The 26,543-nt window shown below is 45.7% G+C and overlaps 2 protein-coding genes and 2 non-coding genes across 6 annotated transcripts; 1 reads left to right on the top strand and 3 right to left on the bottom strand.

Moving 5' to 3' along the window:
- Nucleotides 1–1,588: 1,588 nt before the first annotated feature.
- On the bottom strand, nt 1,589–7,052 carry im:7152348 (uncharacterized protein LOC559250 homolog). The gene is made up of 4 exons (XM_055941149.1): nt 6,100–7,052; nt 4,909–5,753; nt 3,014–3,124; nt 1,589–2,428 (listed from the first exon to the last, which is right to left on the bottom strand). Exons 2-4 carry the CDS (start codon nt 5,274–5,276, stop codon nt 2,383–2,385), a joined length of 525 nt encoding a protein of 174 aa, XP_055797124.1. The 5' UTR covers nt 5,277–5,753; nt 6,100–7,052; the 3' UTR covers nt 1,589–2,382.
- trnap-ugg (transfer RNA proline (anticodon UGG)) lies at nt 7,053–7,124 on the bottom strand. Its single transcript has one exon. It is a non-coding gene; the product is annotated as a tRNA-Pro (tRNA).
- Nucleotides 7,125–7,304: 180 nt separating this feature from the next.
- On the top strand, nt 7,305–25,593 carry cep63 (centrosomal protein 63). 3 transcript variants are annotated; one of them, XM_055941147.1, is made up of 15 exons: nt 7,305–7,395; nt 8,364–8,450; nt 8,587–8,764; nt 10,718–10,813; nt 11,765–11,887; nt 12,519–12,632; nt 12,937–13,116; nt 14,670–14,914; nt 15,760–15,862; nt 16,254–16,451; nt 19,252–19,338; nt 19,612–19,814; nt 19,992–20,364; nt 21,952–22,017; nt 22,109–25,593. In XM_055941147.1, exons 2-15 carry the CDS (start codon nt 8,383–8,385, stop codon nt 22,274–22,276), a joined length of 2,202 nt encoding a protein of 733 aa, XP_055797122.1. In that variant the 5' UTR covers nt 7,305–7,395; nt 8,364–8,382; the 3' UTR covers nt 22,277–25,593. The 3 variants fall into 3 exon arrangements, with proteins under 3 accessions (XP_055797122.1, XP_055797121.1, XP_055797123.1); XM_055941146.1 differs by lacking the exon at nt 7,305–7,395 and adding an exon at nt 7,631–7,874; XM_055941148.1 differs by lacking the exons at nt 7,305–7,395; nt 21,952–22,017 and adding an exon at nt 7,631–7,874.
- On the bottom strand, nt 7,310–7,381 carry trnap-cgg (transfer RNA proline (anticodon CGG)). Its single transcript has one exon. It is a non-coding gene; the product is annotated as a tRNA-Pro (tRNA).
- Nucleotides 25,594–26,543: the final 950 nt, after the last annotated feature.

The following is a 26,543-nucleotide window of genomic DNA, read 5'->3' as shown; positions in this document are numbered from 1 at the left end:
ATCTGTAGACACCTCCTCCACACCTTCATTAATATGGTGTATCTGTAGACACGCCTCCTCCACACCTTCATTAATATGGTGTATCTGTAGACACGCCTCCTCCACACCTTCATTAATATGGTGTATCTGTAGACACGCCTCCTCCACACCTTCATTAATATGGTGTATCTGTAGACACACCTTTATTAATATGGTATATCTGTAGACACGCCTCCACCACACCTTCATTAATATGGTGTATCTGTAGACACGCCTCCTCCACACCTTCATTAATATGGTGTATCTGTAGACACACCTTTATTAATATGGTATATCTGTAGACACGCCTCCACCACACCTTCATTAATATGGTGTATCTGTAGACACGCCTCCACCACACCTTCATTAATATGGTGTATCTGTAGACACGCCTCCTCCACACCTTCATTAATATGGTGTATCTGTAGACACGCCTCCTCCACACCTTCATTAATATGGTGTATCTGTAGACACGCCTCCTCCACACCTTCATTAATATGATGTAGCTGTAGACACGCCTCCTCCACACCTTCATTAATATGGTGTATCTGTAGACACGCCTCCTCCACACCTTCATTTCTTTGAACCCCCCCCCAACCGAATTGCGGGTAAATAGTAATCCTTTCTCATGCTTAAATTCAAGGTCAGAATACGCATAGAGAGAAAAGAGCATGAAAAGGGATTTACGTTCCATATACTCGCCCTTAACCCGGGTCGGAATCGGCCCCTTAGTGCCCTACTGAAGACCATGGCCCATTGGGCTACAGTCAAAAGTAGTGCACTATATTGGGTTATAGGGAGCCATTTGGAACTCTGACTAGGAGTTGCCTAATTAAGCAACCAGGCACCTCGGGGGGGGTTGTGGTATATGGCCAATATACCACGGCTAACGGATGTTTTATGTACGACGCAACGTGGAGTGCCTGAACACTGCCCTTAGCCGCGGTATATTGGCCATATACCACAAACCCCCGAGGTGCCTTATTGCTGTTATAAACTGGTTACCAACGTAATTAGAGCAGTAAAAATAAAATGTTTTGTCATACCAGTGGTATACGGTGGTCTGAAATACCATGGCTGTCAGCCAATCAGCATTCAGAGCTTGAACCCCCCCCCCCACAGTTTATAATTGTGAATACTCTCCCTCTATTGTACTCACAGCTGAGTTGACACTGTCTAACTGCACCATATTTACATTGTGGACGTAACTACCGACCATCTGTTCAGAGAGTTTCTGATAGATGGGGAGGATATAAATCGGTTCATTGCGGTAAGGTTATATGTCCTTTACTGAGTGACTGTAACATTACAAAACAAAACACACAATTTGTGCAAGTATTGTAGCACGAATTTTGTGTCTTATTATGAGGGGATTCAAACAAAAGGCTCTGGGATGGCCTGGGGATGCATGTTGTGTAGGAAACTATGCAGATGACTGTGCTCAGACCATCTGAGTAAAACCACATGGTGAAACTAAACCCATTATCAACTGAAGGACCACTGACTGACCACTGTGTAAAGGTCAAATTACTTCTGAACCCCATGAACACAGAACCACACACAAAATTCATATTTTCAAATATATATTTTTTATTATTAAAGATAATATATATAAAAAAATTGACGTGAATGCAAAAGCTGATAATAAATTAAACGCTCTGTTTGCAGACACTGGGGAAGGAGGAGAGGAGGGGGGGGGGGGTCATCCTCAGCAGGCCATCTGTTAAGAGGAGGGGGGGGGCAGCAGGGGGAGTGGTTGGAGGGGGTACCCTAGCTTCCACTGGGACGTCTGTCCTAAAGACAGCTGAACCAAATCCCACTGCGCCAGCTGTGGGGAATTACGACGAGAATAACCAATGGGGAAGAAGACAGGACCCCTGGAGCAGTTTCACTGCTTATCAACAATTAAAGGCTGTCTTGTCAGAGTCAGACACACATGGACGCATAGTGGGTTCTCCAAACGCACGTCCTAAATACCACCTTATTCTCTATATAGTGCACTACTTTTAACCAGAGCCCTATGCCACCCTATTCCCTATATAGTGCACTACTTTTAACCAGAGCCCTATGCCACCTTATTCTCCATATAGTGCACTACTTTTAACCAGAGCCCTATGCCCCCCTATTCCCTATATAGTGCACTACTTTAGACCAGAGCCCACAGGAACTAGGGTGCCATATTGGATACACACCTGACTGTCTCTGAGCTGTTCTTAACCGTGTTGCATCGTTGACTGTGGGTGTCAACTGGTGATCTACACGTCATTGTTCAAAAGATGCAGATTATTCATATCAGAGAAGAACTGTAAACACCCAGCTGTTGATACAGTACGCGTACATCCCTGCGTCTAGCGCGTGACACACCTAATAAGTGTCGGCAGTTGGTAGCCTGCGCCAGGATTTCATCTCCCTGTTGGGGGGAAACACAAAAGATGTACCGTTAGTGCACATAGCCATGCTCACAAATAAATTAACAATCCAACTGAAGATCAAATTAATATATTCAAAATGTCCTAGTTTCACTTTTGCGTTCGATCATCATAAATGTAACAACACGAGGTTAATATGGCCGGAACAGAAAAAAGGAAAAAAAAGGTGGAAAGGTGAATTATTTTGTGAATTATAATTCATGGATATTTTTTTTGTAGGAGTTGATATATTTTTTGTAAGGGCAAATCAAGTCTGACATTTTAAAGTGGAAATTACAAACTTTAGAAGCTTTTTTAAAGCTTGAATACAAAAAACAGACAAAACAGTTTGCATTTTCCTGCAGTGCAGGAAAATGATCCGCACAAAGAGGGTGATCAAATTAAGATCCTAAATCTGTAGACCAGAGGTTCCATAGGGTTCTGGTCTAAAGCAGTGTACTATATAGGGAATAGGTTTCCATAGGGTTCTGGTCTAAAGTAGTGCACTATATAGGGAATAGGTTTCCATTTGGGATGCGTCCCCAACGATAAAGCAGATGATCCAACACAAGGTGAGGATTACTTACACGTTGGCACAACCAGGCACAATACTCTCTTGATGCTGTGGTTTTGTCAGACTGAATTTCCTGAGGAAGGCCGGAAATTTCAGCATTTTTCTGGAGCGCTTCGACGTAGGGCTAAGAGGATGAGAGAGAGAGAGAGAGAGAGAGAGAGGAGAGAGAGAGAGAGAGGAGAGAGAGAGAGAGAGAGAGAGAGGAGAGAGAGAGAGAGAGAGATGAGAGAGAGAGAGGAGAGAGAGAGGAGAGAGAGGAGAGAGAGAGGAGAGAGGAGAGAGAGAGGAGGATGAGAGAGAGAGAGAGAGAGAGAGAGAGAGAGAGAGAGAGAGAGAGAGAGAGAGAGTGAGAGAGAGAGAGAGAGAGAGAGAGAGAGAGAGAGAGGAGAGAGAGAGAGAGAGAGAGAGAGAGAGAGAGGAGAGAGAGAGAGAGAGAGAGAGAGAGAGAGAGAGAGAGAGATTTGGTGAGTAACAGGAACAGACCAAAGACAGTGGAGGAAGTGCAGTCATGTTAGGTATTTGCCGTTAGGACATTGTTTGTGGTTGAAGCAGTATTATTGTTATGCAGTGTCTATTATTGTGTCATCACGGTACTGTTTGCAGCCTGGATACTGGTCACCATCTATGGGCAAACAAACAAATGTGTTTCTAAATATCCAGACTCCTCTATTATGACACTGAGGATAGGGGCATGCTGGTACGGAGGGTAAGCATGAGGAATTTCAAGATTTAAGTGAACAGAGGTGTGTGTGTGTGTGTGTGTGCGTGTGTGTGTGTGTGTGTGTGTGTGTGTGTGTGTGTGTGTGTGTGTGTGTGTGTGTGTGTGTGTGTGTGTGTGTGTGTGTGTGTGTTTATGTTTATGGTAAGTGTTGTAGTATTCTATAATAAACTGTAGTATTCATAGTAAGTACTGTTGTATTCTATAGTAAGCTGTAGTATTCTATAGTAAGTACTGTAGTATTCTATAGTACACGGAAGTATTCTATAATAAACTATAGTATTCTATAGTAAGTACTGTAGTATTCTATAGTAAACTATAGTACTATAGTAAGTACTGTAGTATTCTATAGTAAGCAATGTAGTATTCCATGGTAAACTATAGTATTCTATAGTAAGTACTGTAGTACTCTATAGTAAGCACTGTAGTATTCTATAGTAAACTGTAGTATTCAACAGTAAACTATAATATTCTATAGTAAGTACTGTAGTATTCTATAGTAAGTACTGTAGTATTCTATAGTAAACTGTGGTATTCCATGGTAAGTACTGTAGTATTCTATAGTAAACTGTAGTATTCTATAGTAAACTATTGCATTGTATAGTAGGTACCGTAGTATTCTATAGTAAGTACTGTAGTACTCTATAGCAAGTACTGAAGTACCCTATAGTAAGTACTGTAGTGTTCTATAGTAAACTGTAGTATTCTATAATAAACTATAGTATTCTATAGTAAGTACTGTAGTATTCTATAGTAAACTGTAGTATTCAATAGTAAACTATAGTAGGCCATAGTAAGTACTGTAGTATTCTATAGTAAGTACTGTAGTATTCTATAGTAAAGTGTGGTATTCCATGGTAAGTACTGTAGTATTCTATAGTAAACTGTAGTATTCTATAGTAAACTATAGTATTTTATAGTAGGTACTGTAGTATTCTATAATGAGTACTGTGGTATTCTATAGTACGTACTGTAGTATTCTATAGTAAACTGTAGTATTCTATAGTAAGTACTGTAGTATTCTATAGTAAACTGTAGTATTCTATAGTAAGCTATAGTATTCTATAGTAAGTACTGTAGTATTCTATCGTAAACTGTAGTATTCTATAGTAAGTACTGTAGTATTCTATAGTAAACTGTAGTAGTAAACTGTTGTATTTTTTCATGTGGGTCAAGTGAAGAAGGCTCACCATTCTGCCTGTGAGGAGGCCTGTGTCTGTCTGTTAGCCTCCACTCTCTCTTCCTCTTCTTCCTTCACCTCCTCCTCCTCCTCTTCTTCCTTCTCCTCCTCCTCCTCCTCTTCTTTGCTCTCCGGTATGTAGTCCCAGAGGCGTGAGTTGACCCACAGCGCCTCCTGAAGGCTGAGGCCGCGCCCTACACAGGTGGTCTGGCGGCACAGCGGGCAGCACACGGTGAGCATGTCACTCTTGGGCAGGGACATGGTCTCTAAGCAGGTGGCACAGAAGGTGTGTCTACAGTGGAGCACCCGAGGGATCCGGTCCTGACGGGAGTAGGGCTGAAAACACACCCCACACTCACTGTCCTCACACAGAACCATGGCCGGGCCGGACAGCGATAGCTGGACCTGGACTGGAAGAGCCTGGGTGAAGCAGCAAGACTAAAGCACTGGGTTGGCAGGCCTACCTGGCTGGAGGAATGGAGGCCACGAAGGCTTATCTGGAGGTGACTAGGCAGTAGGCCTGACAAGGATACCTGGACCTGAGAAAGCCTGGTCTGGAGGGGCCTGGGTATAGGCTGCAGAGACTGGAGCACTGGGTGGCAGGGCTGGTCCACGAGATACTGGAAATCTAACTAGATACTGGACACCTAACTAGGCAGGTATTAAACTAGGTGGGGAGAAGACACAGATTACCTGGCTGAATGGGGCTGTCTGTCTGTCTGTCTGTCTGTCTGTGTGAGAGGAAGAGGATTCGATGGGGATATGGAGGTACTGCTGGGCCAGCAGAAATTGGGCTAATGATTATTGTGTCCCAGTTTGTTTATTTTGTTTTGCAGTTCTTCTCTGTTCTTCTCTCTGTGGTTAAAAATATTCCAATACAGCTGTATCAGTCATTATATCCTTTACATTCAGAGATATACAAAATGAGTGACATACATTAAAAGTGTGTATGTCCATAAACAGTTACAAAGCGTTTTAGGTTATCTGGTTTAAGAAGTGGTCACTCTCACATAAAACGTTAGTTATTTACAAGTTCTCGCTAATACATTTTCAAGGTTTGATCTTCAAAATTCAATTAGCTAATTAATTGTTACAAAAAAAATATATCATGACCATTTCTGTTCAAAATGAACATCACACAATAAGATTAAACTTCTAAATCAATAAAAAAAGGTTAGTTTTAAAATCAAAATGTACTTACAGTAAATTATGGAGGAATATTCCAGGAGGTTAAAGTGATGATCTTGTAGTTGTTATATGATAGAGATAGAAACAGAAAGACAGACTCGACTGCCTGACTCCTTTTCAGAGTGTCTGTGTGTTGAGGGGGCAGTTTTGGGTTGTCTCTTTTCTAAGGGCAGGCCCAACCGGCACAGCAGCTGTGGCAGCCAGGGGATGGCCTGCCTGCCTGCCTGTGTGAAGGTTTACTAGCAGCCCGGAGGGGAGGAGGGGTGACTGGGCTCAAAGCTGTCTGACTGGCTGGGAGCTCACTTCCTTTGTTTAGGGTGCCTGACAGTGGGTGGTGGAGGGGGAGGGAAACCTTTTTGAGTGCAATACTTACTGTTAAATTCTAATCGTTTTTGTGGTTGTTGTTTTGTGTTTTTAATTGTTTATTAGTCTTGCTTTGGCAATGTAAACATATGTTTCCCATTCCAATAAAGCCCATTTCAATTGAAAGAGAGAGATTATTTCACCACTATGGCCTATTTATTGCTTTACCTCCCTAATGTTACTACATTCGCACACACTGTATATAGATTTTTCTATTGTGTTATTGACTGTACGTTTGTTAATCCCATGTGTTGTTTCTGTCACACTGCTTTGCTTTATCTTGGCCAGGTTGCAGTTGTAAATGAGAACTTGTTCTCAACTGGCCTACCTGGTTAATTAAATAAAGGTGAAATAAAAAAATAAAAAATGACAGGCAAAAATTGAGCTATTTTTTTTTTGCCCTAAATCCTCTTTTCTCTATCTGCAGCAGAAATTGGGCTGATAATTACTGTGTCCGAGTTTGTTTATTTTGTTTTGCAGTTCTTCTCTGTTCTCTCTGTGGTTAAAAATATTCCGATACAGCTGTATCAGTCTTTATATCCTTTACATCGTTTGAGATGAACGCATGAGTCGGATTTATGTCGTATCGGGACTGAAAAAGAAGGGCTCGTCCGGGATTTGAACCCGGGACCTCTCGCACCCAAAGCGAGAATCATACCCCTAGACCAACGAGCCACGATACAACAATTAAAACATTTTAGAACATATAGATAGCTATACTTATGATATATATTAAGCCTGCTTGGGATCCACATAAGGCACGGATTGGATACCACAAATGGCACTATTAAACAACACCCGTCACGGGGAACGCATAGTTAACGTCATTTGGATTTAGCAAACGTTAAAGTAAAAAAGGAGGGCTCGTCCGGGATTTGAACCCGGGACCTCTCGCACCCGAAGCGAGAATCATACCCCTAGACCAACGAGCCACGTGCACTGGCAGGTGACATTTTACGTTATAAATTACTACAATACAACAAACCATTATTCGAAATCTACAATTCCGAGTATATAAAGTATTTATAATGCGCCAGGTAACTAACAAATTACATGTTGCATTGCTTGTTTGAGGATGGACTAATGGGTTACCGAAACGTTTGCGTCTTTGCTGGCTAGCTAACTAACTTAGCTAACGTTATCACATACGTTACGGTTAGCTTACATGCCAGCATAGCTAACGTTACATCTCACAAAAGTAGCAAACTAGCTACTGTAGCTAGCTAACTTTCCCACCAGAGATAGCTAGCTAACGTAATTATTGGTAAAAGGGGACTTTTTGGTGGACAAACGTTCGCTATTTCGGCTAGGAAAAAAAAGTTGTTATATCCCAGAATGCCCTGCGGGGAAACGGACTGTAAACACAACAGTTGTTAGCTAGAGCTCACTAGCTGCTATCTAACGTTACGAGGCCTTGCTATTCCTGTGAGTATAATGTTGATTATCTCATGGTTCACGTGTACGTTTCAGCAAATTAATCTAATATCCTATTTACATGGATGTTTGACTACGCATACACGTTCAATTCATAGCTAGTTTAGTGTCTCTAGCTTTGTCATCAACCGTTAATTAGCTAACCAAGTTGCTAGCTCGTTAGTAGCTAACAAGCGAATGTAATGCTATCCTGTCATTGATTTACTTAGCTAGCTAACGTTAACGAGTGCAAAAAAAGCTGCATTGTTTGGCAAGCTAGCTAGCTGACAGTCAATGAATGTAGATACAATCTGGTTGGCTAACAAGTTTGTTAGCAAGCTGGCGTGGTGGTCTGCATGATCAAAACACTCTGCAGACAGTACTGATGATGGACTGCTTACTAGCTAACTGTTAGCTATCTAACTTTCGCTCATGTAATTGAATTTCAAAGTAGCTTCCCAGTCCTAATCATGAGTCATACATTCATTGTTTTATTTACAGAGACCATGTAGCTAAGTGGATGCCGGTTAGAAGCCAATTACTCGAGATGGATGCCTTTTTGGGATCTCTGCAAGACCATGACGTGAGGTGAGAGGAGATACGAGCAGCTACCTTTAAGTTCTAATAGGAGTAACTATGCATTGGAAGATATCTATATATATATATTTTTTTTAAAGACCTCAGCATTTCAGAAAATAAATGTTGTCCTGCTGCGTTCTTCCAGCTCTGTCCTGACGTCCTGTGAGCCCGAGCTGCAGGAGCTGATGAGACAGATAGACATCATGGTGAACCATAAGAGGACAGAGTGGGAGGCAGAGATCCATGCCATGGAGCTGCGTCTGCACAGCGGAGAAGAGGAGCTCCTCTCAGCCAGAAACCTCATAGACCAAAAGAACTCAGAGGTACAGTTGGGCATAGATATATTGTTGTTGTTACTGTACGATTTGCATTTCTTTTCAAACAATACAAAAACACATACAAACAACATTATACAAATGCAGACAACGACATCACCCATCCCCAGACTCACCCTGCTCACACCCCCATCTCCAGCGCCGCATCACTTTTTTGCCACATTGCCTCAAACTGCACCATCTTGTTTCTCTATGTCGCCCACGCACTTTCAATTTTAAGATAATCAAGCATTTGACCTTTCCATTTTGTTAACAATGGAGGATTGGTTCATTTCCAGTTTTAAGTATACCCTTTTTCAAGAGGATTAACAAGAAAAGAATTGCACAACCCATCAGGTATCTCACTGCACCCTCACATGCCATGTCTTGATAAATATGCAAACAGACGGATTCAAAGTGAATTTACATTGTAATACTTCTGACAGACAATTTTCTAAATCCGCCAATAACTTTTGGACATTATAGCATTCCCAGAATGCATGGATTATTGAGTCATTGTTTTATACTTAAAAGACATGACTCTGCCGTGGTGCTGTTGAATTTGTGAATTTTGTCTCTTGTATAATACACTGAGTTTACTAAACATTAGGTACACCTTCCTAATATTGAGTTGCACCCCCCCCCCCCTTGCCCTCAAAACAGCCTCAATTCGTTCGGTCGTGGACTTTACAAGATGTCGAAAGCATTGGCCCATGTTGACTCCAATGCTTTCCACAGTTGTGTCAAGTTGGCTGAATGTCCTTTGGGTGGTGGACCATTCTTGATGCACACGGGAAACTGTTGCGCCTGGCACCTACTACCATACCCCGTTCAAAGGCACTTAAATCTTTTGTCTTTCCCATTTACCCTCTGAATGGCACACATACACAATCCGTTGTCTCAATCCGTGTCTCAATCATGTTAAACACTATTATTGTCCATACAACTTATTATGTGACTTGTTAACCACATTTTTACTCCTGAACTTATTTAGGCTTCCCATAACAAAGGGGTTGAATACTTAATGACTCAAGACATTTCAGCTTTGTATTTTTTATTATTTTGTAAAAATAAAAATAAATAAAAACATAATTCCTCTTTGACATTATTGGGTATTGTGTGTAGGTCAGTTACAACATCTCAATTTAATGTATTTTAAATTCAGGATGTAACACAACAAAATGTGGGAAAAAGTAAAGGGGTATGGATACTTTCTGAAGACAGTATATATAATCTCTGTTTTAACTCCTAATGTCTCACTCCTTGCCTTTTATACCCTGTGGAAGATGTACAAAGTGACAGTGGCTATAGTTTCACTGTTAGACCTGCAGAACACTGGCTGTCGGATGTTGAAAGTGGTAGTGGAGAAAGAGCTGATGCAGGTGAACTAGTCCGAGAAGCTATGCGGAAGTAGGATTGCAAAACTCTCTTAACTTTCCCCAAATTCTCCAGTTTTCTAGAAATCCTGGTTAGAAGATTATTGGAATTAGGAAGGAATAAGCAAAAATAAATAAAAAAAATACATAGGAAACCTTCAAACGGGATTTCTGGAAAAGCTGCAAATTTGAGGAAAGTTATCAGATTTTTGCAACCGTATGTGTGAGGCTTTTCTGCTGCATGTAATGTGAGCGTTCAGCTTTCCGTCAGTCTCCATCAACTACAAGTGCGGGGCCTAAAACTGAGCTTGAAGGATAATCGTCCAAATGAAAGCACGCTAATGGAATGAACTGCAAAGGCTGTCATGTTGTTGCTGAGAACTTACACTAGAAATGGATCCGATACATCAGACACAACATTGGAACAATTCTGGGTCTACCAAAAAAAAAAGTTTTTTTTTAAAAATTTAACATGCATTTCTGCATGACAGTGTTTGTTCCTAAAGTGTGTTTTGTAGCTACGAATGCAGCCCGCCTACCGGTTTCTCTTGACACTAGACCTTATTGCCCGTTTATCTGCCCACAGGTGGGGTTGCTCCGCAAGCAGCTAAATGAGGTCCAGACAGGGAAGCAAGAGCTGGTCATTAAATATGAGGAACAACTGCAGCGTGTCAAAGATGAGGTACGTTAGCGAGCGCTTTAGTGCAACACAAAGACGGTGTCAGTCTGTCCGTCAGTCTGTCTACGTATCTGTCAGTCTGTCCGTCTGTCAGTCAGTCTGTCTACCTATCTGTACAGTCCATCTGACCATCTATCTGTCAGTCTGTCTATCTATCTGTCAGTCTGTCTACGTATCTGTACAGTCCGTCTGACTATCTATCTGTCAGTCTGTCTGTCTGTCAGTCAGTCTGTCTACGTATCTGTACAGTCCGTCTGACTATCTATCTGTCAGTCTGTCTGTCAGTCAGTCTGTCTACCTATCCGTACAGTCCATCTGACTATCTATCTGTCAGTCTGTTCGTCTGTCAGTCTGTTTGTCTGTCAGTCTGTCTGACTATCTATCTGTCAGTCTGTCTGTCCGTCTGTCTACCTATCTGTACAGTCCGCCTGACTATCTATCTGTCAGTCTGTTCGTCTGTCAGTCTGTTTGTCTGTCAGTCTGTCTGACTATCTATCTGTCAGTCTGTACGTCTGTCCGTCAGTCTGTCTACCTATCTGTCAGTCAGCCGACCTCTCTGCCAGTCTGTCCGTCTGTCTGTCAGTCTCAGTCAGTCTGTCTACCTATCTGTCAGTCTGTCTGACTATCTATCTGTCAGTCTGTACGTCTCTCCGTCAGTCTGGCTACCTATCTGTCAGTCAGCCGACCTCTCTGTCAGTCTGTACGTCTGTCAGTCTCAGTCTGTCTGTCAGTCTGTCTACCTATCTGTCAGTCTGTCTACCTATGTGTCTGTCTGTCTGTGTCTGTCTGTCTGTCCGTCCGTCTGTCTTTCCTCGAGATTAGAGCACCGATAATAGCCATTTTCCATATGCTCAAGGTGGTTACATAGTGAAGGGGAAACCCAGTCTAATATGTACAGAGAGCTGCATGATTCAAACCGTACCATTCCCATGTCTCCTCTCTCCCTCCCTCCAGTTGTCTAAGCTGAAGCACAGCTACCAGAAGCTTCAGAGTAAACAGCTGAAGGAGTCTCGTGAAGGAGCCAAGAGCCGCGAGGAGGACCGGACAGAGGTGACCCGCCTCAATGGAAAGATAGAGGTACGGTAGGGTTCTTCTCTCAGAAACTATGGACCAGTGTTACCGGTGCTCCTGGGGACGTACAGTATGTAGACATTTTTGTCAGAGTAGGAGTGCTCATCAGTTGGACCTTTTTTTTTTTTACATCCTAATGAATAACATTATATTGGACAAGAAGGACCTGATCTCAGATCAGCACTACTTTGAGATGCTTGATACATATTGCCCTGGATGTTGCCTTTTGGCGCCCTCTGCTGGTCCCTAGCTGTGTGTTCATCCCTGACCGCTGTGTTGTGTTGACCCCCTGACCTCCGTGTTGTGTTGACCCCCTGACCTCCGTGTTGTGTTGACCCCCTGACCTCTGTGTTGTGTTGACCCCCTGACCTCTGTGTTGTGTTGACTCCCTGACCTCTGTGTTGTGTTGACCCCCTGACCTCTGTGTTGTGTTGACCCCCTGACCTCTGTGTTGTGTTGACCCCCTGACCTCTGTGTTGTGTTGACCCCCTGACCTCTGTGTTGTGTTGACCCCCTGACCTCTGTGTTGTGTTGACCCCCTGACCTCTGTGTTGTGTTGACTCCTGACCTCTGTGTTGTGTTGACCCCCTGACCTCTGTGTTGTGTTGACCCCTGACCTCTGTGTTGTGTTGATCAGGAGTTCCGTCAGAGGTCAGCAGAGTGGGAGAACCAGAGGCTGCAGTACCAGAAGCAGGTGTCTTCCCTGGAGACGCAGAGGAAGGGTCTGGCAGAGCAGTTCACTAATATGAAGGTTACTAGCGACCAGGGACTTTACTATATGTTGTGTTGTACAAATATGGACAGAGAGTTTTACATCACAATTTACAGGATTGTGACCTTGAAGCTGATTCCCCTCTAATCTTCTGTCATCACCTGTCTCATCGAGACATTTACCTTTATTCTACATATATGAACACTGAAGACTACTGTTGACATTAGAATTAAGGAGCCTTAAGACTTTATAGGAAAATTACCCCCCTCCCCCCCACACTTTCAAAATATCCTGTAATGAGCTACACAGTCATGTGATAACTCTGCTGTACCTCCTCCTCCAGTCCCAGGGAGCAGCGTGGCTACAGGACCCAGGAGGAGGGCGTGCCGGGCAGGCAGATCTGCAGAGGCTGAGGGGTCAGTTGGAGAGGGCCCAGGATACACTGCACTCCCAGGAACTGGAGCTGGAACGACTCAGACACCTCCAGGAGCAGCTGAGGGGAGAGCCCAGGAGGGGACAGCATGTAGGAATCTGGGGAGGAGGGAGGGAGGGGGGGGGAGACACCTCCAGGAGCAGCTGAGGGGAGAGCCCAGGAGGGGACAGCATGTAGGAACCTGGGGAGGAGGGAGGGAGGAGGGGGGAGACACCTCCAGGAGCAGCTGAGGGGAGAGCCCAGGAGGGGACAGAATGTATGAACCTGGAGGAGAGAGGAGAGAGAGAGGGAGGGTGGGGAAGGAGAGAGGGAGGGGGAACCCGGTGCCTGGTGGCAGACCTGAGACGGACCGTTTTCTTGAAATAGACAGTCAGTGTCAGCCAGGTGCAGGTCTCTGTGATTGGCACAGTTGATGTTCCAGTCAGGAATAGACGACGAGGTGAGACAGTGGTGTGAAATGGACGGTTGTTGTGAACCAAAGACACTGCTGATTGGTGTGAATGAAAAACACATGGTATTAGACCATGGCTTACAGACTGGCTTATAGACTGTGGGTTTGGTGTTATAGACTGATTCATAGACTGGCTTATAGACTGGGTTTAGTGTTATAGACTGATTCATAGACTGGCTTATAGACTGGGTTTAGTGTTGTAGACTGGCTTATAGACAGTGGGTTTAGTGTTATAGACTGTGGGTTTGGTGTTATAGACTGATTCATAGACTGGCTTATAGACTGGGTTTAGTGTTATAGACTGATTCATAGACTGGCTTATAGACTGTGGGTTTGGTGTTGTAGACTGGCTTATAGACAGTGGGTTTAGTGTTATAGACTGTGGGTTTGGTGTTATAGACTGATTCATAGACTGGCTTATAGACTGGGTTTAGTGTTATAGACTGATTCATAGACTGGCTTATAGACAGTGGGTTTGGTGTTATAGACTGTGGGGTTGGTGTTATAGACTGATTCATAGACTGGCTTATAGACTGGGTTTAGTGTTATAGACTGATTCATAGACTGGCTTATAGACTATGGGTTTGGTGTTATAGACTGGCTTATAGACTATGGGTTTGGTGTTATAGACTGTGGGGTTGGTGTTATAGACTGATTCATAGACTGGCTTATAGACTGTGGGTTTGGTGTTATAGACTGGCTTATAGACTATGGGTTTGGTGTTATAGACTGATTCATAGACTGGCTCATAGACTGTGGGTTTGGTGTTGTAGACTGATTCATAGACTGTGGGTTTGGTGTTATAGACTGATTCATAGACTGGCTTATAGACAGTGTGTTTGGTGTTATAGACTGATTCATAGACTGGCTTATAGACTGTGGGTTTGGTGTTGTAGACTGAACCATAGACTGGCTTATAGACTGTGGGTTTGGTGTTGTAGACTGGCTTATAGACTGTGGGTTTGGTGTTGTAGACTAATTCATAGACTGGCTTATAGACTGTGGGTTTGGTGTTATAGACTGGCTTATAGACTGTGGGTTTGGTGTTGTAGACTGATTCATAGACTGTGGGTTTTGTGTTATAGACTGGCTTATAGACTGTGGGTTTGGTGTTATAGACTGGCTCATAGACAGTGGGTTTGGTGTTATAGACTGATTCATAGACTGTGGGTTCACTCTGCTCCCCCTGCAGGTGCTGACAGAGGAGAATGAGGGCCAGAAGCAGCAGTTCTGTAATGACCTGTCCAAGCTGACCAGGGCCCTGCAGGCTAAAGAACAAGTCATCCGGTCTCTAGAGGAGTGTCTAGGAGCCCAGGAGAGAGGTGGCTCAGGACTACAGCTCCTCAGACAGGACCTAGAGAAGACTACTACCAAGCTACACTCTGCCCAGGCCTGTGAGGTCCACCTGAAGACTGATCTAGCCAGACTCAGAGACAGGTGATCTGACTGACTGGTTGGTTGACTGACTGGCTGTCTGGTTGACTGTGACTAAATTACTGACTTGTTGGCTGACTGGCTGGTTGACTGACTGGCTGTCTGGTTGACTGTGACTAAATGACTGACTTGTTGGCTGACTGGCTGGTTGACTGACTGGCTGTCTGGTTGACTGTGACTAAATGATTGACTGGTTGACTGACTGGCTGTCTAGTTGACTGTGACTAAATGGTTGACTGGTTGGCTGACTGTCTGACTGGTTGGTTGACTGACTGGTTGACTGACTGGCTGTCTGGTTTACTGTGACTAAATGACTGACTTGTTGGCTGACTGGCTGGCTGACTGTGCCTAAATGACTGACTTGTTGGCTGACTGGCTGGTTGACTGACTGGCTGTCTGGTTGACTGTGACTAAATGGTTGACTGGTTGGCTGACTGTCTGACTGGTTGGTTGACTGACTGGTTGACTGGTTTACTGTGACTAAATGACTGACTGGTTGGCTGACTGTCTGACTGGTTGGTTGACTGACTGGCTGTCTGGTTTACTGTATGACTAAATGGCTGAATGGTTGGCTGACTGTCTGACTTGTTGGTTGACTGACTGGTTGACTGACTGGCTGTCTGGCTGACTCTGACTAAATGATTGTCTGGTTGACTGACTGGCTGGTTGACTCTGACTAAATGATTGTCTGGTTGACTGTGACTAAATGGTTGACTGTTTGGCTGATGAAGGAACAGCATCGGCTTGTCATCATACTGCAGCCTGGTATCAGTTTATATGCATCACAATTTGATGTTTTTACAAAAAAAACGATAGTGCCCATAGTGAAACATGTCTTCCCTCCTCAGACTGGAGACTATGAGCAGACAGAGAGGAGAGTTGGTCACGAGAGAAACGGAGTTAAAGCATATCAAGGAAGAGAGGAGTCGCTCTGTAACTGAGGTGAAACGGGTAAGTGACATGGACCAGGGTCCCACGGTGGGGTCAGAGGAGGCTCTGTATCAAACAAACTCAGCTCTGTTCCGTGCTGAAGCTCCACCGGACAAACTCAGCTCTGTTCCGTGCTGAAGCTCCACCGGACAAACTCAGCTCTGTTCCGTGCTGAAGCTCCACCGGACAAACTCAGCCCTGTTCCGTGCTGAAGCTCCACCGGAAAGGAGTATTAAACAAATATTTACCTGTACTTAGCCTCTATCGAAGCTTTCAATAACATTGTCTTAAGTCGTGATTCAACCAGTTGTAGCATGCGGTGGTCGTTTTCAGTGGTTGGCCAATAGGTGGGCAATACCAGGATGTTTAATGAGTACATAACGACAGGACAGCTCTATTTTACATTCCATAGCTGCGCGAGGAACTGGCGAGGGCGGAGCAGACGCGCTGCTGGGAGGTGGAGAGCATGAGGAAGGAGGTGTCCCAGATGACCAATGAGCTGCACCAGCGTGACATCACCATCGCCACCCTCAGTGGCTCCGCCTCCAGCGTGGAGCGCCAGCTTAGTGGCGAGGTGGACAGGGCAGAGCGCCGGGCGGCTGAGCTCAAGGTGAGGTCCACCAGGGCAGGAGGGTGAAAGGAAAGATTGGATACAATTATAACTCATAGTAACATTCCTCTTAAACGTTCTACCAAGGGGGGCTGTCTATAGAAATCATTAGCCTGTGAATTGCAAGCTATTGTGGACTAGTGATCTCTGGTTACACTCTTAAACTAACTTCACTTCAGTCCATTAGGTGGCAGTAGTGTTAGCATCTGAGCAAATGATGGAGCTACTGTACATATATACAGTATACAGTGCATTCGGAAGGTATTCAGACCCCTTGACTTTTTCCACATTTTGTTATGTTATAGCCTTATTAAAAAATTTAAAAATCCTCATCAATCTACACACAATACCCCATAATGACATCACGATACCCCATAATGACATCACGATACCCCATAATGACATCACAATACCCCATAATGACATCACGATACCCCATAATGACATCACAATACCCCATAATGACATCCCAATACCCCGTAATGACATCACAATACCCCATAATGACATCACGATACCCCATAATGACATCACAATACCCCATAATGGCAAAGCAAAAACAGGTTTTTAGAAATGTTAACAAATTTAAAAAAATCATAAACTGAAATAGTATTCAGACACTTTAACTCAGTACTTTGTTGAAGCACCTTTTGCAGCGATTACAGACTCGAGTCTTCTTGGGTAGGAAGTGCACCTCAGTTTCCACCTCATTTTGTGGGCAGTGTGCACATAGCCTGTCTTCTCTTGAGAGCCAGGTCTGCCTCCGACGGCCTCTCTCAATAGCAAGACCATGCTCACTGAGTCTATATAGTCAAAAGCTTTCCTTAATTTTGAGTCAGTCACGGTGGTCAGCTATTCTGCCACTGTTGAGGGCCAAATTGTACACAGATGTTTTTGCAGAGTTCTGCATGCAGAGTGTTCATTTGGTGTTTGTCCCATTTTGTGAATTCTTGGTTGGTGAGCGGACCCCAGACTTCACAACCATAAAGGGCAATGGGTTCTATAACTGATTCAAGTATTTTTAGCCAGATCCTAATTGGTATGTCGAATTTTATGTTCCTTTTGATGGCATAGAAGGCCCTTCTTGCCTTGTCTCTCACATCGTTCACAGCTTTGTGGAAGTTACATGTGGCGCTGATGTTTAGACAGAACATGTTTATAGTGTTTTGTGTGCTCTAGGGCAACGGTGTCTAGATGAAATTTGTATTTGTGGTCCTGGCAACTGGACCTTTTTTTGAACACCGTTATTTTGGTCTTACTGAGATTTACCCGTCAGGGCCCAGGTCTGTCAGGGCCCAGGTCTGTCAGGGCCCAGGTCTGTCAGGGCCCAGGTCTGTCAGGGCCCAGGTCTGTCAGGGCCCAGGTCTGTCAGGGCCCAGGTCTGTCAGGGCCCAGGTCTGTCAGGGCCCAGGTCTGGCAGAATCTGTGCAGAAGATCTAGGTGATGCTGTCGTCCCTACTTGGTTGGGGACAAAAGCACCAGATCATCAGCAAACAGTAGACATTTGACTAGTAGGGTGAGGCCGGGTGCTGCAGATTGTTCTAGTGCCCTCGACAATTCGTTGATATATATATGTTGAAGAGGGTAGGGCTCAAGCTGCATCCCTGTCTCACCCCACGTCCCTGTGGATAGAAATCTGTGTGTTTGTTTTTACCAATTTGAACCTCTCACTTGTTTGTGTACATGGATTTTATAATGTCATATGTTTTTCCCTCAACACCGCTTTCCATCAATTTGTATAGCAGACCCTCGAGCCAAATTGAGTCAAAAGGCTTTTTTGAAATCTCTGTTTTCTCTCCATTCCGCTTCCGCACAGACCTAGCCCCGCCGCCTGTCAGGTGCGCATTTGCTGTTGCTCGACCAAGAGACCACTTGTGTTCAGTCTGCATGGTCAATGCAGCACATGCATCACTCCACAAGCATTATATAATATTAGTTTTATCTTTATTACATCTGCGAACAGCTAGTTTGTCTTTTGTTTAGCAAGTTTTTAGCTAAATCGTGTTAGCCGCTAATGCTAATCTCTCGTTAGCTGTTTAGAGCTAGCTAATAAATGTACCGAGTCAGCGCAAAGGTAGCTAGCTAATACAGCTTTGCACATATTGTGCAGGCACGTGGCAGTGTGGAAATCTCTGCAGGAAATGGATGGAAATCATTTGAGGTTGAAGTTGAATTGAACAGTAGAAAACAATCTGAATGGAGAAAGAAAGAAAAATCACTTAGAATATATGCTGGAAGTGGTGTTGGAGGGCCAGTAGGAGGCACTCTTTCCTCTCGTCTAAAAAATATCCCAATGCCCCAGGGCAGTGATTGGGGACACTGCCCTGTGTAGGGTGCCGTCTTTCGGATGGGACGTTAAACGGGTGTCCTGACTCTCTGAGGTCATTAAAGATCCCATGGCACTTATCGTAAGAGTAGGGGTGTTAACCCCGGTGTCCTGGCTAAATTCCCAATCTGGCCCTCAAACCATCATGGTCACCTAATAATCCCCAGTTTACAATTGTCTCATTCATCCCCCTCCTCTCCCCTGTAACTATTCCCCAGGTCGTTGCTGCAAATGAGAACGTGTTCTCAGTCAACTTACCTGGTAAAATAACGGTAAAATAAAAATAAAATAAATAAATATGTGTTGCCACCCTGAGGTAATGCACTACTCATAAATCACATTTAGAAATGTTATTAAATGTAAAAAAAAACATCAAATACCATCCAAAAATGTGAAAGAGAAAAAAAATAGTGTGATATGATATTTTGGCCATATCTACTAATGCCAGTGGCTCTGCTACTCTGTTCCATCCAGGTGACTCAGGTGCAGCTGGAAACTCTGAGGATCGAGAACCAACATCTGAATGATCTGCTGGAAAGAGTGGAGTCGAAGTCTACTAAGGTCTGGACTGAGTTATACTTCTTCTACTTCTTAGGACCAGTCTCCTGTTCAGTCTTCAGTCAGTACGGCAATATAATACTGTGTCTAGGGTTTCAAATCTCCGCTAACTTTCTCCAAATTCCCACGTTTCCCAGAAATCCCAGTTGGAGGATAGGAGTGCTGTATGAGTGAAGCCTCAGCCATTCATTGACACTCTCTTGCCCTCTTTTTCAATCTCTCCCTCTTTCTCCTTCACCCCTCCATCTCCGTCTGTTCTCCCCCCCCCCCTTACAGAAAGGGGACCCCTGCCTGGCCTCCCTGAGAGAGAGCTATGTATCGTCTCTCAGTAGCTTGGAGCAGGAGAACAGGCAGATGAGACAGGAGCTAGCGGAGGTGAGAGCTCGCCTGGAGGCCTCTACACAGACCTGGCAGGACAAGCTAGACAGATCCCTGCTACACAACCAGTCCAGGGCAGGTCCACGACAAGCACAGGACGGGTAGGCTACAGTAGACATTATACACACACACACACACACACACACACACACACACACACACACACACACACACACACACACACACTGCAGTCTCACTCAGGTCACACAAAGCCTGGTGAATATGATTTGTGTTCTCCGCTAATGTTTTAGTGAACCTCCTTGTTGTTCCTGCTGTAGGAGTGCAGAGGAACTGCAGCAGAGACACAGAGAGGAGATGTTAGCCATGGAGGCTAGGATGCAGAAGAACACCTCGCACTACGAAGAGGAGATCCAGCGCCTCCTCCAACAGCTGGAGGCCCTCTCCTCCTCATCCTCACCTCACAGACACCACGGCCAGACCCTGGACCACAGGCCCATCTCATCCTCCTCTTCCTCCTCCTCCTCGTCCTGTAGAGAAAGCAGATTAGCCCGGGGGACAGCCTCAGCCGTTGTCTGTGTTCCTAATGGACCTGCACCTCTACCTGTCTCTGTACCTGGTGGTGCTGAGGGCCAGTTGTCCAATTCAGAGGAGGCTCTACACCTGCAGGCCAGTCAAGACATACTAAACATGGTGAGGCTACCTGTCAGTGACGATTTAGGTACACTCACTCTGCCAGACTCATGTGGTTACTATATACAGCTGCTCTGTTTAGAAACATGTGAGTCAGTTAGCAGACGCTCTTATCCAGAGACACTTACAGACTTTTCCTCAGTAAAGCAGCTGTCAAAAAAGTCCGTAAGAGAAGACAAGTGCAGTTGTTAAGCGACTAAGAGGCTAACGTTAAGCGACTAGGAGACTAACGTTAAGAGACTAGGGACTAACGTTAAGCGACTAAGAAACTAACGTTAAGAGACTAGGAGATTAACGTTAAGCGACTAAGAGACTAACGTTAAGAGACTAGGAGACTAACGTTAAGTAACTAGGAGACTAACGTTAAGCGACTAGGAGACTAACGTTAAGCGACTAAGAGACTAACGTTAAGCGACTAGGAGACTAACGTTAAGTAACTAGGAGACTATAGGAGACTAACATTAAGCGACTAGGAGACTAACGTTAAGCGACTAGGAGACTAACGTTAAGCGACTAAGAGACTAACGTTAAGCGACTAGGAGACTAACGTTAAGCGACTAGGAGACTAACGTTAAGCGACTAAGAGACTAAGGTCAAGCGACTAGGAGACTAAGGTTAAGCGACTAGGAGACTAAGGTCAAGCGACTAGGAGTCTAAGGTCAAGCGACTAGGAGACTAAGGTCAAGCGACTAGGAGACTAAGGTCAAGCGACTAGGAGACTAAGGTTAAGCGACTAGGAGACTAACGTTAAGAGACTAGGAGACTAACGTTAAGTAACTAGGAGACTATAGGAGACTAACATTAAGCGACTAGGAGACTAACGTTAAGCGACTAGGAGACTAACGTTAAGCGACTAAGAGACTAACGTTAAGCGACTAGGAGACTAACGTTAAGCGACTAGGAGACTAACGTTAAGCGACTAAGAGACTAAGGTCAAGCGACTAGGAGACTAAGGTTAAGCGACTAGGAGACTAAGGTCAAGCGACTAGGAGTCTAAGGTCAAGCGACTAGGAGACTAAGGTCAAGCGACTAGGAGACTAAGGTCAAGCGACTAGGAGACTAAGGTCAAGCGACTAGGAGACTAAGGTCAAGCGACTAGGAGACTAAGGTCAAGCGACTAGGAGACTAAGGTTAAGCGACTAGGAGACTAACGTTAAGAGACTAGGAGACTAACGTTAAGCGACTAGGAGACTAAGGTCAAGCGACTAGGAGACTAATGTTAAGCGACTAGGAGACTAAGGTCAAGCGACTAGGAGACTAAGGTCAAGCGACTAGGAGACTAACGTTAAGCGACTAGGAGACTAACGTTAAGCGACTAGGAGACTAACGTTAAGAGACTAATGTTAAGCGACTAGGAGAATAATGCTGGTATAGTGAGGAGTAGAATATAATGTGATGTTAGTCAAAGTTGATCATGATAATAACAGGCAGATTTTGAGTATGGGGGGGGGGGGGAAACAGGATATAATTGTTTCAGAACTTGACCTTTCTGAGGACCAGTTCAGTCTTCAGTCAGTACGGCAATATAATACTGTGTCTAGGGTTTCAAATCCCCACTAACTTTCTCCAAATTCCCACTTTTCCCAGAAATCCCAGTTGGAGGATTCTGTATTTCCTGCTTATTCCCTCCAGATTCCTGGAAACTTCCAACCGGTAATTAAAAAAAAAAAAAAAAAAACGGGTAATTTGGGGAAAGTTACCGGAATTGTGAAACTTCTAGTGTCTAATACCTCCTGTTCTCCAGGAGCGCTGTGTGGCTTCCCCTGCTGGCTCGGTGGCGTCCCGGTACCTGGAGGAGGAGAACCTGCGCTCCCAGGAGCTAATCCAGAGACTAGACGCTCACATCCAGGGCATGAGACAGGACAATGTCAGGACCGTTTCTAAATACCTGGGCCATCCAGACGCCTCCTAACCCTCCTGACCATCCAGACACCTCCTAACCCTCCTGACCATCCAGACACCTCCTAACCCTCCTGACCATCCAGACACCTCCTACCCTCCTAACCATCCAGACACCTCCTACCCTCCTAACCATCCAGACACCTCCAAACCCTCCTAACCATCCAGACACCTCCTACCCTCCTAACCATCCAGACACCTCCAAACCCTCCTGGCCATCCAGACACCTCCTAACCCTCCTGACCATCCAGACACCTCCTAACCCTCCTGACCATCCAGACACCTCCTGGCCATCCAGACACCTCCTAACCCTCCTGACCGCCCAGACACCTCCTAACCCTCCTGGCCATCCAGACACCTCCTAACCCTCCTGACCATCCAGACACCTCCTAACCCTCCTGACCATCCAGACACCTCCTAACCCTCCTGGCCATCCAGACACCTCCTAACCCTCCTGACCATCCAGACACCTCCTAACCCTCCTGACCATCCAGACACCTCCTACCCTCCTAACCATCCAGACACCTCCTACCCTCCTAACCATCCAGACACCTCCAAACCCTCCTGGCCATCCAGACACCTCCTGGCCATCCAGACACCTCCTAACCCTCCTGACCATCCAGACACCTCCTAACCCTCCTGACCATCCAGACACCTCCTGGCCATCCAGACACCTCCTAACCCTCCTGACCGCCCAGACACCTCCAAACCCTCCTGGCCATCCAGACACCTCCTGGCCATCCAGACACCTCCTAACCCTCCTGACCATCCAGACTCCTCCTAACCCTCCTGGCCATCCAGACACCTCCTAACCCTCCTGGCCATCCAGACACCTCCTGACCCTCCTGGCCATCCAGACACCTCCTAACCCTCCTGACCGCCCAGACACCTCCTAACCCTCCTGGCCATCCAGACACCTCCTAACCCTCCTGGCCATCCAGACACCTCCTAACCCTCCTGGCCATCCAGACACCTCCTAACCCTCCTGGCCATCCAGACACCTCCTACCCTCCTAACCATCCAGACACCTCCTGACCCTCCTGGCCATCCAGACACCTCCTAACCCTCCTGACCGCCCAGACACCTCCTAACCCTCCTGACCGCCCAGACACCTCCTAACCCTCCTGGCCATCCAGACACCTCCTAACCCTCCTGGCCATCCAGACACCTCCTGACCCTCCTGACCATCCAGACACCTCCTAACCCTCCTGGCCATCCAGACACCTCCTAACCCTCCTGGCCATCCAGACACCTCCTAACCCTCCTGGCCATCCAGACACCTCCAGACACCCCCTAACCCTCCTGACCATCTAGACACCTCCTAACCCTCCTGACCATCCAGACACCTCCAGACTCCTCCTAACCCTCCTGACCATCCAGACTCCTCCTAACCCTCCTGGCCATCCAGACACCTCCTATCCCTCCTGACCATCCAGACACCTCCTAACCCTCCTGACCATCCAGACACCTCCTAACCCTCCTGACCATCCAGACACCTCCTAACCCTCCTGACCATCCAGACACCTCCTAACCCTCCTGACCATCCAGACACCTCCTAACCGTCCAGACACCTCCTAACCCTCCTGACCATCCAGACACCTCCTACCCTCCTGACCATCCAGACACCTCCTAACCCTCCTGACCATCCAGACACCTCCTAACCGTCCAGACACCTCCTAAACCTCCTGGCCATCCAGACTCCTCCTGACCATCCAGACACCTCCTAACCCTCCTGACCATCCAGACACCTCCTAACCCTCCTGACCATCCAGACACCTCCTAACCCTCCTGACCATCCAGACACCTCCTGACCATCCAGACACCTCCTAACCCTCCTGACCATCCAGACACCTCCTAACCCTCCTGACCATCCAGACACCTCCTACCCTCCTAACCATCCAGACACCTCCTGACCGTCCAGACACCTCCTAACCCTCCTGGCCATCCAGACACCTCCTAACCCTCCTGACCATCCAGACACCTCCTAACCCTCCTGACCATCCAGACACCTCCTACCCTCCTAACCATCCAGACACCTCCTGACCGTCCAGACACCTCCTAACCCTCCTGGCCATCCAGACACCTCCTAACCCTCCTGACCATCCAGACACCTCCTAACCCTCCTGACCATCCAGACACCTCCTAACCCTCCTGGCCATCCAGACACCTCCTAACCCTCCTGACCATCCAGACACCTCCTGACCATCCAGACACCTCCTAACCCTCCTGGCCATCCAGACTCCTCCTGACCATCCAGACACCTCCTAACCCTCCTGACCATCCAGACACCTCCTAACCTTATCCCTCTTGAACATCCAGCTCACCTCTGGAGCGGTCAGTGACTGACCAGACAGACAGCTCACCTCTGGAGTCGTCACCAGATATGTGCCACTGACTGACTGACTGACCACCAACAGAGTCCAGGTTTCTCTAGTTCTAGGAGTATTGGTGTGGCAGTTCTCTGGCTCTGTGTGTCTCTACAGACGGACCTGTTGGAAAGATACGCTGTACATGCGACTGGTGACAGTCTGTTGGTGAGTTAATGTGTGTGATTTAGTCCAGGGTGGTTTAGGTGTGTCTCTGAGCCCACTGACTCAACTCTACAGTGTCGTGGTGTGAGTTAGCGCCTGTAAAGCACTTTAGAAACGTACTGTATTGCTAAGCCAAGTAAGTGGTGCTTAGATTTCTCCTTGACAATCTCTTTTCTTTTGTACCCGTTTAGAGCGTCTTGTTTTTGTGTGGATGTGGAATGTATTTTGGCGGTGCTGTTTGCAGTCTTTGTTTTTATTGACAGTTTGCCTCCTGTGATGTCATCCAAACACCCAAGATGGAATGTAACTATGTTTGTAAACATAGAAATATATATATTTTTAAATATTTAAAACTTCATTCTCCAATGGCTCAGATGCTGTCCTCACTTGTTGACGAGAACAAGCTACATCTTCTCTCTCAGCCAGCAGAGTGTGGGTTGGGGTCTCGCTCCTCAGGGTGAAGGTGTGACTGCATCCCTCCCAGAGAGAGGGAGAGAGAATAAAAAATAATCTGTTAGTGCCAGAAAAGCTGTCATCCTCTCTGTGAGGATTCCACAAGGTCCCACTCCATCTCTCAGTAGAGGGATAACATGGTAGAACGGAGGGAGGGAGGGAGGGGTCTCCTTGGTTCTCATCCCGACCCTTTCCCACAACACACACAAACAAGGCCCATAGCACTCTGGTTAAAAGTAGTGCACTATAAGGGGAATAGGGTGCCATTTAGTACCCGGGTGTTTGTGGGAATGAAATAAAGACAAAATATTAATATACTAAATAAATGTAAAATGTGTTTGAGGAATGTATTGTTATGTGTTTTCTGTTCCATCCTTTCTGTGGATTCGGGACGTGTGTGTGTGTGTGTGTTAGGTAAATATGTATTGCTTCAGTCTTCATTCCAGAGGTTTTACATATTGGTATTTAGTAACTGTGGTTACTGGGGCTGTTAGGCCCAACAAACTGGAGAGTGGAATTTGGCAGAGCAAACCTCTTGCTAGCTACTCTCTATGCTGAAGTAGAGGATGGCACCCTATTCCCTATTTTAGTTCCGTAGGGTCAAAAGTAGTGCCCTATATAGGGAATAGGGTGCCATAGGGCTCTGGTCTAAAGTAGTGCCCTATATAGGGAATAGGGTTCCATAGGGCTCTGGTCTAAAGTAGTGCACTATATAGGGAATAGGGTTCCATAGGGCTCTGGTCTAAAGTAGTGCCCTATATAGGGAATAGGGTTCCATAGGGCTCTGGTCTAAAGTAGTGCACTATATAGGGAATAGGGTTGGACGCACAAAGGGTTTTGACGGATGAGGATTCTTTCAAGGGGCCTGGAGTAAGGGAAGAATTAGCTAAGCCTAATTTTACGACCTGCCTACGGATTTCTGGTTAAGATACAAAAGATAAAGATGCAGATCACAGTAGTTCCATGACCTAGCTACCTAAAGGAAGATTGGATTTAGCTTCAACATTTCAGTAGTTCCATGACCTAGCTACCTAAAGGAAGATTGGATTTAGCTTCAACATTTCAGTAGTTCCATGACCTAGCTACCTAAAGGAAGAATATGGTATAGCTTCAACATTTCAGTAGTTCCATGACCTAGCTACCTAAAGGAAGAATATGGTATAGCTTCAACGTGACTAAAGATGCAATAGAACAAGCCTGTATGCCTGTCTGTTTCTACTCTCTTGTCGTTGACAGACGGTCATTCATTGCCCTGCCAAGCTGTCCATAAGGAGTTGGCAAAGGGAACAGAAACAG

The sequence above is a fragment of the Salvelinus fontinalis genome, chromosome 12 (assembly GCF_029448725.1).
Source record: "Salvelinus fontinalis isolate EN_2023a chromosome 12, ASM2944872v1, whole genome shotgun sequence".
Classification (NCBI taxonomy): Eukaryota; Metazoa; Chordata; class Actinopteri; order Salmoniformes; family Salmonidae; genus Salvelinus; species Salvelinus fontinalis.
The sequence above is the reverse complement of the archived record's forward strand: the minus strand, read 5'-3'. Positions and strand labels throughout refer to the sequence as shown.